This window comes from Balaenoptera borealis (genome assembly GCF_965194805.1).
Source record: "Balaenoptera borealis genome assembly, chromosome: 17".
NCBI classification, from domain to species: Eukaryota; Metazoa; Chordata; class Mammalia; order Artiodactyla; family Balaenopteridae; genus Balaenoptera; species Balaenoptera borealis.
Genome location: NC_138876.1, coordinates 38,258,085 through 38,271,414, shown reverse-complemented (window position 1 = coordinate 38,271,414; position 13,330 = coordinate 38,258,085). Strand labels below are relative to the sequence as shown.

Below are 13,330 nucleotides of genomic sequence, written 5' to 3'. Positions count from 1 at the left end.
AAAACCAATGTTACAGTCTCAGAAGTGTTCACTGAGGCTTGTTGGTTGACTGCTTTTGTTTGGTTTAGCAAGTGGCCATCGTGACCTGCTTTAATGAATTTCTACTCCTCCGTTTCCCTTCAGATTAAGAAAAGATTTCTCTGAATTCAGAAACATAATGTTTTGTAATATTGAACATATTAAATATTAACATCCTGTCCTGTCTTATGTTTAGCAACACGCGGCCTGGATCATCCCGTTCTTCTGTTACCAGATCTTTGATTTTGCCCTGAACGCCTTGGTTGCAGTCACTGTGCTTGTTTATCCAAACTCCATCCAGGAATACATACGACAGCTGGTACGTGACCTTTATAATTACTATGTCTCGGGACTTCCTTGGTTGCACAGTGGTTAAGAGTCTGCCTGCCAATGCAGGGGACACGGGTTCGAGCCCTGGTCTGGGAAGATCCCACATGCCACAGAGCAACTAGGCCCGTGAGCCACAACTACTGAGCCTGTGCTCTAGAGTCGTAAGCCACAGCTGCTGAGACCGCGTGCCACGGCTGCTGAAGCCCACGCGCCAGGAGCCCATGCTCCGCAACAAGAGAGGCCACCGCGATGAGAGGCCCGCGCACCGCAACAGAGTAGCCCCCACTTGCAACGAAAGAAAAGCCCGTGCACAGCAATGGAGACCCAATGCAGCCAAAAAATAAAATAAATAAATTTATAAAAAAATAATAATAATAATAATTACTATGTCTCTTCGTGAGGGAGACCTGGTTAGGATAGAAATATAAAAGATGTAGAGATAAACATACACATACTAATTTGTGGTGTTTTAACTTGCATCTGAGTTACTGATTAGAGATTTTTGAATAAAGATAAGATTTTTTTATCTCTTAGAATGCTTTTTGGGAAAACATAACCCCCTGAGGTAGATAAGTCGGTGATGATGGTATTAGAGGTGCCTACCTAATTTACAAGCTGCTTACTAATTGTCTTATTTTTGTAAAATGCAATTTGCTCAATTATCAGCAGAGGATAACCTTTTGCCTCTGCTGTGTATGGGAAAAGTGGAACTCTACTATGTACTGTTTCCCAGACTTATTTGACCATAGAACCCCTTTCTTCTTCAAACTTCTTTTTTTTTTTTAAATTAATTAATTAATTTATTTTTGGTTGAGTTGGGTCTTCGTTGCTGCGCGCGGGCTTTGTCTAGTTGTGGCGAGCGGGGGCTACTCTTTGTTGCGGTGCGCGGGTTTCTCATTGCGGTTGCTTCTCTTGTCGCGGAGCACGGGCTCTAAGCATGCGGGCTTCAGTAGTTGTGGCTCGCGGGCTCTAGAGCGCAGGCTCAGTAGTTGTGACGCACGGGCTTAGTTGCTCCGCGGCATGTGGGATCTTCTCAGACCAGGGCTCGAACCCGTGTCCCCTGCATAAGCAGGCGGATTCTTAACCACTGCGCCACCAGGGAATCCCCAAACTTCTTTCTGGTGCTGGTTTTCTACAATATTAAATGTCCTTTGTGACCATATGAGTGAATATTGGTGGCTGTCTATTAAGAAGCTCATGGAGGGTGTGAGATTGGAATACTTCTGTGCCTTCACATTTTTTAATCTTTGTGTTTTAAATTATGTACCTTAAAATGTAATTTCTTCAAAATCTTAGAATGCTTTAAATGGAGAGAATAGAACGTTCAGTCTTTGGTTTTCATAGTAGTTTCTGAGGACTTCCCTGGGTGGCGCAGTGGTTAAGAATCTGCCTGCCAATGCAGGAGACACGGGTTCGAGCCCTGGTCCGGGAAGATTCCACATGCCACAGAGCAACTAAGCCCGTGCGCCACAACTACTGAGCCTGTGCTCTAGAGCCTGCAAGCCACAACTACTGAGCTCACATGCCACAACTACTGAAGCCCGCGCGCCTAGAGCCCGTGCTCCGCAACAAATGAAGCCACCACAGTGAGAAGCCCACATACCGCCACAAAGAGTAGCCCCCGCTCGCCACAACTAGAGAAAAAGCCCCTGCGCAGCAACGAAGACCCAATGCAGCGAAAAATAAATAAATAAATTAATTAATTAAAAAAATATTTCCTTTAAAAAGAAAATAGTTTCTGAGCATGGGGGAAGGAACAGGGTTTTTCTGGGATGGAGCTACAGACTGGGGGTTTGATGTGATAATGGAGGTCAAGAAGTTCAGTGGAAAAGAGGGATGGAGGGGATGATGGAGCCAGGGACGAAGTGTGGCCCCAGGAGTTTGTGATCTTTTGGCAGTCTGCCCAGGTCACGTGACTAGTACTCAACAGACCTAGTATGAAAAGCCTCCAGTGTGTTGCTCCTCAAAAGTATTAGGTTGTCATTGCCATAAGAAATAGCTTCTTTTTGTTTCTTAGAAACAGATCTATGTTTTCGTAGAGTGTAGTGTCAAGAAAACTTTGGTGTTATTTCCCATGTGCTAATTTTATGTTATTATCTCTTGTGATAACAGCTAAGTGTTTCTGCATGAGGGGGTTTATATGTGATGAACAGGTTGTAGAACTACCTCTGTCTTTAAGGACTTGAATTTTACTCTGTAATAATGATCTGGCACTGAGCTCCTAAAATCATCCTGGAATTGTGGAGGAAACATGATCTCGACAGAGCCCGTCATGTGGGGGGGCTGGGAGAGGGTGGTATGGAGTGAGGGGACACCAAGGCAAGTCACATGACAGTCCTGACTACCTGAAGAGTATATTGTGTGCTGCATCCCATGTATTTGGAGATTGATAAGGAGGAGAAAGGCTAATGTGCAGGCCAGCGTTTAGAACACTCAGGATACTATACCAAGACTTCCTGTTCCACCCGCATTGTTCAGTCACTCTGTACCCAGTTGTAAAGTCATAATATTGGTGGTGGTCACAATAATCCTCATATCAGTTTAAAAACTCACTGTCTACTTTTATGTATAATTATAAACCAAATAATACAAGTAGGCATCTTCTGCACATTCGACTTGAAGCTCAGTCTGGGCTGGAAGAGCGAGGCCTGCAGGTTATCACAGCGCCTAAGAGACGGCACTGAAAGGGGACATTAAATTTCCACTGATATTGCCCCTCCTGTTGACAAGTTGAGATACACAGTGAATCTGGGGAGGCTTGTCTGAGAAGGCTGCTAGAGAGCGCCACTTAATCCTAGTGCCGTTTCTTTTTATGTGGAGTCTTGTAAAACACAGTTAAAATAAGTTATGTGTGTGTTTTTATAGGTCTTAACTGGATGTAGAAACCACGTTCACTTTTCTGGGGGAAAGATCTTTGTGGAAAGGCTCATATATTTCCACTGTAATAGCGGTTTTGTTTTTTTTTTTCCATATTCCTGGAAACAATATGATTCTGTGTTGGTCTTATAAATAACATCAGTTTGTGTTATTTTTGCCCTTTGAGATCAGTACTACAGACAGCCTTTTTAGGCTCCAAGGGCAGGGGCCAGTTTGATGTGCTGATCACAAAAAGTGACTTAGATTTTATTACTTAGGTATTTTGCCAGAGTGAAAGGAGACTCTGAAAACCACTAGGTGAGGCTCAACCTGGGGAGGCGGAGCCAAGCACATGAGTCACGAGTTTTCTCCTTTGTTATGTCTGGGAACACTGCTCATGTGGGATCCAAACACACAGTAGTGGGTGATGAGGAGAGACGAAGGGTGACCGCACACGGGGCTGCCTTCTATGCACGCTGTGTAAGCCGTTTACAATGAGAGCTTCGATCAGTGCTGCGCACGAGACTCACGCTGACATCCTGTCATTCCCGTGACCCATAGTAGCAGATTTCAGTCCTCCTAAAAGGGTTTCTTTTGACCTGGTAGTTAATCATTATGGTCAGATGGTAGGACTTGTGTGTTGTTTTTTTTTTTTTTTAATTCAAGTACAGTTGATTTACAATGTTGTGTTCATTTCTGCTGTACAGCCAAGTGATTGTTATACATGTATATACATATTCTTTTTCATACTCTTTTTCGATTATTATCACAGGATATTGAATATAGTTCCCTGTGCTATACAGTAGGACCTTGTTTATCCATTCTATATAATAGTTTTGATTTTTAAAAAATGCTGTAAATACCTACTAATATAAAGGTTTTGTTCTTTGAGAAGTCGCATCAGCAAAAATGCTCTATATTAAGAAGGCACTATTTTAATAGGGTTCTCCCCCTTGCCCTCCACAAGCCCATTAGAATGGTCCAGAATTTGCAGAAAACCCAAATTTTGAGGTGTTGTAAAGACCATTGACTTCTAACTTTCTATATGGTTGGAGGGCAGAGTTAGGTCTTTACGTCTCATGAATCTTCCACTGAATTTTCTTTTTGAGAGTTACTGCCTGAATTAAGAACAGGCTAGCCTCTCCCCATCACACTGTTTATAGCTTTTTCATTAGTAGAGGTAGACTAGAAATGTTGTAGTGTCCTTAAATAATAACTATCTGCTTTAATTAATTGCTTTCTGATAAGCACATCTGGTTACTGCTTATGGAATAGAATCCTGGATCATTAATGAGATTTGCTAATGAGGTACTTTTCTTTTGTAGCCTCCTGATTTTCCTTACAAAGATGATATCATGTCAGTGAATCCTACCTGTTTGGTCCTTATTATTCTTCTGTTTATCAGCATTATCTTGACTTTTAAGGTAAGCATGAAGATTTTACTTATGGTCTAAATATTATTAAATGTATTCATGAATGCTAAAGAAGTAAGCAAACTTCCGTTAGTTTGTTATCTTGTTTTAGATTTCTGAACTGCTTTTTGAATTCCTCACAATTCTGTTCCTTCTCTTATCTATATGAGAGAGATAGACACTAACCAGACTTCCACAGGGCAACCCAAGGTTCTTCTAAAATCTGTTTGGATGGAAATAAATTAATATAATGTTGTACATTTATGTGGTGTGTATTAAGTACCATAGCATCCATTACAAGTCTCTGTATACATTCTTTTGTAATTTGTGGGGTTTTTTCCTAAATATTTATTTATTTATTTATTTATTATATTTTGTTGCAACAGGTGGGCTCCTTAGTTGCAGCTCACCTGGCTCCTTAGTTGCAGCAGGCAGGCTCCTTAGTTGTGGCATGTGAACTCTTAGTTGCGGCATGCATGTGGGATCTAGTATCCTGACCAGGGATCAAACCCAGGCCCCCTGCATTGGGAGCGTGGAGTCTTACCCACTGGACCACCAGGGAAGTCCCTGTAATTTGTTTTTAAAAATGTAATCGGGGGCTTCCCTGGTGGCGCAGTGGTTAAGAATCTGCCTGCTAATGCAGGGGACACGGGTTCGCGCCCTGGTCTGGGAAGATCCCACATGCCGCGGAGCAACTAGGCCCGTGAGCCACAACTACTGAGCCTGCGCGTCTGGAGCCTGTGCTCCGCAACGGGAGAGGCCGCGATAATGAGAGGCCCGCGCACCGCGATGAAGAGTGGCCCCCGCTTGCTGCAACTAGAGAAAGCCCTAGCACAGAAACGAAGACCCAACATAGCAATCAATAAATAAAATCTTAAAAAAAAAATGTAATCGATTTTGAACATAATTCTGTAACAGTCTATTATGAATTTATCATTTTTATAAATTAGTTATTGTTGGACATTGAGATAGTTCCTACTTTTTCACTTATAAATAGTATGGCAGTGAATATATTAAATTAAATACATCTTTTGTACACTTATACATTTATTTCCTCAAGATCTATTTCTTGAAATTAGAGGGTATGCGTAATTTGAAGGTTTTTGTTAGTTTGTCAGATTGTTCTCCCCTAAAGTTGAATGCCTAAACACTCCCATCCGCCACGTTTCCCTCACCCTCATCCGTCGAGTGCTATTTTTCATCTTTGTAAACCTAATAATAAAAACATCATTATAATTTGTGCTTGTGTGCTAGTAATAAGTAGAAAATTCTCAAGTTAGACCTTGAACTTTTAATTCTTAACATCTTTCGTTGTCTTTATTTTGGCATAAAATTACCGAATTCTTTAAAAACCAAGCCTTGGTGAGTTTTGAAGAAGCTGCATTTAGGGAGAAAAGTCATTTTAAATGGTAATGTGTTGAAGAGGAGTAGAAAGAAAATGATTCATTGAAAGTCACTGAGGTCTGCATTGCCCTCCATACAACATACTCTGCATGGCTTGTTACTGCATGTGTGGCTTAGTGGTCAAGGATTTGGGTGAATTTTATACACGGATGTTGAGGCTTCCTGCCCCTGCAGCTCCTACCTCAACACCCCAACTTCCTGGCTTCTCAGTCAGACCACCAGCTGTGTGGAGAGTGGGCAGAGCCACTGGCAAAAGGCTTCAGACCCTCAAATCCCACTCACTGCAGTTTGCCACTCAAGGGTAGACTCCCCTTTAGCTTCTGCCTGTTTTGGGCCCTTCAGCCCTGCCTTCAAATAGAGTCTGTGTGTCTGTGTGTGTCTATTCCAGATTTTATCATTTTTACCCGGAAAGAAGGTTAGTCTGACCAAGCTACCCTGTGCCATTACCCAGAAGCTGGACCCTCCCACTGCTCTCAAAAAAGGCATTTTAACTGTGTAGGCATTTACATCTTTATTGGAAATGCTTACTTGAGATTTTGAGTCAGAGGACCTAGATCTACCTTGTGTCACTGCCATATAGCTATGTGACCAGGGCCTTGGTTTCTTCATTTACTAAATAACAGTAATAGCTAAGAAAACATTGTGAAGGGTGACTGTGAGGTTAATTGAGCTAATGGATAGGAAGATGCTTCATTCATTTATTTATTCAGTAAATATTTACTGATGGTCTCCTGTGTGCCGGGCCGTGTTGTAGCTGCTAGGGTTTGGTGGTGAATAAGAAAAATCCTTGCCCTGTCTGTGGTGCTTTTATCAACTGCAAACTATATTATTTATCATAATGATCTAATAAAAGGCATCATGTAGAGTGTTCACAGCACTGTCTCCAACCTGTGCGTAATGTGTTAATATTTCATTATTTATGTATCTATCTCTACTAACCAGATTCCATTTCCTTGAGAACATAGACCCTGCCTTCATTTTTCTATCCCTTGTGGAGACTCAGTAATTATTAGTTTAAACAAATATGAACACATATATGTGTTGCAGTTTCACATACCAGTTTACCTGATTAGTAGCTCTCACAACCTAAATTCACTGTTACTCTTTAATAAGTTTTATCACTCGTGGTTCCCCAGGAACCCAGATCACAACATGTGTCAGTTTTGCTCTGCCCTTAGTTGGTAAAGGAAACAGCGCTTACCACCTAGCTCTTCAAGTAGATGACGGATGTACTCTTGTCAGTGCAAGTCTATTTGGGAAATATACCAAATATTTAATTTATTCAAGATTACAGAAATGTCAAATAGGAAATAAGGTCATTGAAATAAGTTTAGAGACAACAGGCCAGGTTTTTCTCCCATCAGAGTGTTTAGTGAGTGAACGCTCCTGGCATTGCAGGGGGCATTCAAGAATGCTGGCTGGGCGTACGGGGCCCCAGACACTGGGTATTTCCCCTCCGCAGTTTAACCTTCACTTATAGATTTGTCATTTTGGAGGCCTCACGTCGGAAAGAGTTCTTGTCTTAAAAGAACCTTCTATTCACTGCTAAAATAATGGATGACTGGTTAGTCTTCTTACATAGTACACAACAGAATATGTCCAAGCATTCCTTTTTTATTTGTATTAAAATTCTCAATGAGTCCAGCGTGTTTTTGTTTGTTTGTTTTAATAGAGAAGCAAGAGCGTTGTTGAGTAAACTGAAGATTTGAGTAAATTCAACATATTGTTCAAGAAAAATGCCCTTTCCATCTCTTTCTCATTGTTGATCTCTGGTTTCAGATTATTGCCATTCAGAAAACACTTCACTAAAATAGCATTATGCATTTTCGTATTAACATTATCACAGAAAGTCTCACTGTAGGAAATAATCACCAAGTATGAATGCAGCTAAAGACAGCATTCTGAGTACACAACAGAGCATTTACCTCACTCTTCTGAAAAGTGTTGACAAGCACTCCTTTTGTTGTTAAATGTCTTCTTTTTTATAAAACAACTTTGAGATATAATTCGCATATCATAAAGTTCTCCCATTTAAGTGTACAATCTAGTGGTTTTTAGTATATTCATGGAGTTGTATAAACACAGCTCTGTGGTTAAACAATGTAATTTTAGAACACTTTTACCATATGACATTTGCCCTTACCCCCATCCCCTGGTAACCACTAATCTATTTTCTGTCTCTATGGATTTGCCCCTTCTGGACATATCATATACATGGAATCACATAATATGTGGTCCTTTGTGACTGGTTTCTTTGACATTTCCAAGGTTCATCCATGCCATAGCAAGTTATCAGAACTTCCTTTTTATTGCTGAATTATATTCCATTGTATGAATATACCATACAATGGAATATTTTGTTTGTCTATCCAGTCCTAAGTTGACAGACATTTGGATTGTTTTTACTCTTTTGCTATTACAAATAATGTTGCTGTGAACATTTGTGCACAAGTTTTTGTGTGGACATATGTTTTCATTTCTCTTGGGTATATACCTTGGAGTGGAGTCACCGGGTCACATTTAACTATTTATTTGTTTGTTTGTTTGTTTATTTATGGCTGTGTTGGGTCTTCATTTGTGGTGCAGTGGCTTCTCTTGTTGCGGAGCACGGGCTCTAGGCGCATGGGCTCTAGAGCGCAGGCTCAGTAGTTGTGGCACACGGGCTTAGTTGCTCCGCAGCATGTGGGATCTTCCTAGACCAGGGATCAAACCCGTGTCCCCTGCATTGGCAGGCGGATTCTTAGCCACTGCGCCACCAAGGAAGTCCCCACATTTAACTGTTTAACCTTTTGAGGGACTTCCAGACTGTTTTGTAAAGCAACACCGTTTTACATTCCCACCAGCAATGTAGGAGGGCTCCGTTTTTTCCACATCTTTAACCTTTTAATCAAAGAATTTCAAAGCTAGAAAGGGGCTTTGAAATCATTTTGTTTTAATCTGATTACACATGATTGGAATGAAAGTACAAAGACTTCGTATTTTAAACATCTCCCATGAGCTCATGCTTTATTTCCAGCATGTCTTTAGTCTGGACCTTAATTTTAATTATCTTCTGTGGATATTTCATTGTGAAAATGGAAATGTTTTAGTGAATTGTACTGATCACAGAGCAAATTAACGTGCTGTGAACCTTTTTTTAAAAAAAAAGTTGACTTGTATTATAAAATCATATATAATGATATAGAATAACGATCCGAAAGATCCAGAGTTAAAGTGTGATGAGAATCGGCTAACGAATTGATTGTTCTTTGGGGGCAGTAAATGTTTGCGGTGATTGCTCCTTTCAACTTCCTTTTCTTGGAAATTCTCTTTCTCCTTTCAGCCCCACCCTTCCCCATCACCTTCTGCGTAGTAAGGCTACAGTATCACCCTTGGCCAGAAAGCTACTATATCCAACATTTGTAATTTTAAAGGCTTTTTGGTTTAGTAGCGTTAATGTGCGTTTAAAATTTGTATAAATGAACATTTTGCAATATGGCGTTATCCATGATGATATTATAAATTGTCTGAACTTTGAAAATTAAATCTCTAACAGTCACTACTTACTTACAGGGTTACTTGATTAGCTGTGTTTGGAACTGCTACCGATACATCAATGGCAGGAACTCCTCCGACGTCCTGGTTTATGTTACCAGCAATGACACTACGGTAGGTGTGATGTCACTTCACGTGGAGATCTCCACACATCCGCTATATGATGGTTTCTAAATGCTTCTAGTGTTTGCTGCTTTTTTACTGTTGTTGAAACATATTCATGAGCTGCTGAGTCATCAAAGGATTCATAGTTGAATGAAATGTGTTTTGTTTTCCTTACAGGACATTAAAATCTAGTGGGCTCAACTCTGGTTCATTTAAAAAAATATTACAAATAGATAATATATGTGCCTCTCTACATTTATGTATCTTTTTTTTTTTGGCTGAGTGGCATGTGGGATCTTAGTTCCCCGACCAGGGATTGAACCCATGCCCCCTGCATTGGAAGCACGGAGTCTTAACCACTGGACCACCAGGGAAGTCCCAACATTTACGTATCTTAAACTTGCATTATTAAAAAACCATGGTAGGGCCTCCTTGGTGGCGCAGTGGTTAAGAATCCGCCTGCCAATGCAGGGGACACGGGTTCGAGCCCTGGTCCGGGAAGATGCCACATGCCATGGAGCAGCTAAGCCCATGCGCCGCAACTACTGAGCCTATGCTCTAGAGCCCGCGAGCCACAACTACTGAAGCCCGCGTGCCTAGAGCCTGTGCTCTGCATCAAGAGAAGCCACCACATGGAGAAGACCGTGTACTACAAAGAAGAGTAGCCCCTGCTTACCACAACTAGAGAAAGCCCGCGCTCAGCAACGAAGACCCAGTGCAGCCAAAAATAAAGAAATAAATTTATTTTTAAAAAAAAAACATGGTAGGTAATTCGAGGTATCAATTCTGCATAGTTTGACTATACTATCTCACTTGACATGTGAAATTAAACTTAAAAATATGATTTTAAAGGTAGAGAGATAAGAATGGCAGAGATTACTGTATCTTTAAAACTTGTCCCACATATGAAAGCCTTAGTAAAAGAATTTAGATGATCTGTGTTCTGCCACTAGTTGTTCATACTTAAATTTTTTAAACCTATCAATCAAATACGATTTTGAGAAACATGCCTTCACTGGAAGAGTCCTCAAAATCATTTGTCCTTTATGTAACTATCTTGCCTGGCTCGTGGTAAAAGTACAAGTCCTCTAGGTACTAACCTCCCTGTGTCTCCGTCACCATGTGTGATGCTCAGTACAAGTAAGTGCTAGAGGAGTGGTTAATGGAAAGGATGGGTGACATGAGCCTGTGGGGTGGGTCCAGGTGGATAGGATTGGAGGGGACAGAATGGACAGGACAGATGAAAGTATAAATATAAATGGTGTGTCTGTTCTAAACTAGGATGGAGTTTTATATTTGGTTTTGTTTTTTAAATTGTGGTGACTTGCTTACTCTGTGGCCTTACTGAAATAATTTAGTCTGCCCCTGACTTGACTTCCCTGTGTATAAAATGGGGATAAAACAACTTCAGACTTTATACTAAATACACAGGTGCAAGCTGATATCACTGAGATCTCTGTGGGATTTCTGAGAGAAAGCGTGTTATATGTGAACAGTTTTCCTAAGTCCTCAGCAAGGAATCATTGGTTTGAATCAGCAGTGGTTTAAGAGGAGGCTCTGCCACGATCATATGCACAAACCCAGCGTGCCCAGATGCTGAGGGGGCCCTTTGGGGGACCTGCAGAATCCTTTGCACTGATCACAGTAGACACATCCTGCCTACTAACCCTTCAGAGAATTCCTCTTGGGTCAGTACATCTCTTTAAAGAAATAACTGTTCACAATTACTATAATTTTGATAAAATTACTGGCGTAAAGAATTTTTTCCTTCTCTCTGAGTTTCTGAGTATTAGTTATCTATCAGTATCTTTCTGTTTTTTCTTTAAAAAGAGACATCTCAGAGTACTTTTATTGTCCTGCTGAACTAATGAAAAGTCTAAAAAGTTTGAGATTTTTAGTTTTGAGGAACAGTAAAACTGCTAAACAAGCAAGGTATGTTAGAGCCCCATCCTAAATATTATGAATATGTGGGACTTACAAAACTACCATCTTTGAAAAGTATCTCAGAGAAGATAATGCCCATATTGCACGTGTTTGTTTGGATATACTTCGGGTGGTTGTTTTTTCATTGCTTTCTGAAGGGTTATGTGTATTTTTAGTAGAAGCAAGGTGGAAGGGCTGGGTACACGTTGTATAAATACACCTGAAATCAAAGGATATTCTGAAATTTGTAAAAATTGGGGTATTTAGAGAATTTAAGAATCATGAGTGAGGCCCTAAAATGCATCCAGCTAGCTTTTTAGAGGAAGTTTTATTTTCCGCCCTTTGAAAGATTCAAAATTAGGTATGGATAGCAGGTAAGCTGTATTTAGGCTAACGTACACTCAAAAATAGTTGTACTTTCCAGCTGGACATCCTAGCTCTTCTAATAATAGACCTTTCTTCAGAAAGGCTTCCAGCTTGGCAGTAGTTTGTAGTAACTAGGGTTTGGGACCATGGACTAGTGCCAACTGTGATTGTTTCCTTGTGTGTTGACAGAAGGTCCTGGGGAATTGCTTGATGATCATTATTATTGGTCATTATCTTCTCGGTCATTCTGTATCAACTTGACATTTTTAAGATAAGGAAACTGATGATATGTTTCTACTTTCTAAAAGTTCACAGTGAACCTTTTTAAAACAAAGAATGGTATTCCTGGGGAAGGGAGTTTTATCATTTCTCATAGCTTGCACAGATAGTCCACTTCAAAATAGGGATAGATCACCACCTGAAGTCTCTGCTTTCTGGCAGCGTTCTTAAAGATTGTTTTTTAAAAAATAGGGTTTCCCCGGTGGCGCAGTGGTTAAGAATCCGCCTGCCAATGCAGGGGACACGGGTTCGATCACTGGTCCAGGAAGATCCCACATGCCACGGAGCATCTAAGCCCGTGCGCCACAACTACTGAGCCTGCACTCTAGAGCCTGTGAGCCCTGGCTGCTGAGCCCACGCGCCACCACTACTGAAGCCTGAGTGCAAGTCGGTGCTCCACAATAAGAGAAGCCACCGCAATGAGAAGCCTGCACACCACAATGAAGAGTAGCCCCCACCTGACACAACTAGAGAAAGCCCACGCGCAACATCGAAGACCCAACGCAGCCAAAAATAAATAAATAAATTTTTAAAAAATAATGGTATTGTGGATATTTTCCTAAAGAGTACTTACTATATCTAAAATAATAATTCCTTAATATAAAATATCCAATGAGTGTTTAGATTTTCAGTCGACTCATGTTAATTTTCCTAGCAGTTTATTTGAAACAGGATCTGTGGGTCAGTATGCATTTTAAGACTTTGTAATTTTTTTAAAGAAACAACTGGCCCACAAACTAGATTTTACTGATTGCATACCTATAATATAGATCTCTGTATTTCCAGTAAATTAGTAGTTGGATCTAAACACTTCCTGTATTTATATTCCCATTTTCCTTTTTTGTAAGATTGCTTTATAGTTGATTATTTTTCTTCCATCAGGAGGCAGGTGATGTCTGGTTGATTCTTTCTGGGATGTCAGCAACCATTGATATCATCAATTCATTAGGAATTGCAATATGGTGACATGCTATCATTTTTCATTTATTAGCTGGAATATTTGTATAAAGAGAAACTTTCCCTCGTGTAGTATTTAGTTACACAGTGGTACTTGGGACAATAATAAATATATATGCTTTTGTTCTCTTTATCAGTTTTCAAAA

The 13,330-nt window shown here is 40.4% G+C and overlaps 1 protein-coding gene across 3 annotated transcripts in view; it reads left to right on the top strand.

Annotated features, from left to right (window-relative positions):
- Positions 1-13,330, top strand: part of LAPTM4B (lysosomal protein transmembrane 4 beta) — a 69,181-nt gene that overhangs the window by 40,176 nt on the left and 15,675 nt on the right. For 2 of the 3 annotated variants that reach the window (XM_082364471.1, XM_082364469.1), the window contains exons 4-6: positions 215-337; positions 4,530-4,628; positions 9,573-9,668. In XM_082364471.1, the coding sequence (XP_082220597.1) occupies positions 215-337; positions 4,530-4,628; positions 9,573-9,668 (318 nt within the window). Of the gene's footprint in view, positions 1-214; positions 338-4,529; positions 4,629-9,572; positions 9,669-9,836; positions 9,867-13,330 lie in introns of those variants that run through there. The other variant, XM_082364470.1, reaches the window with a different exon arrangement.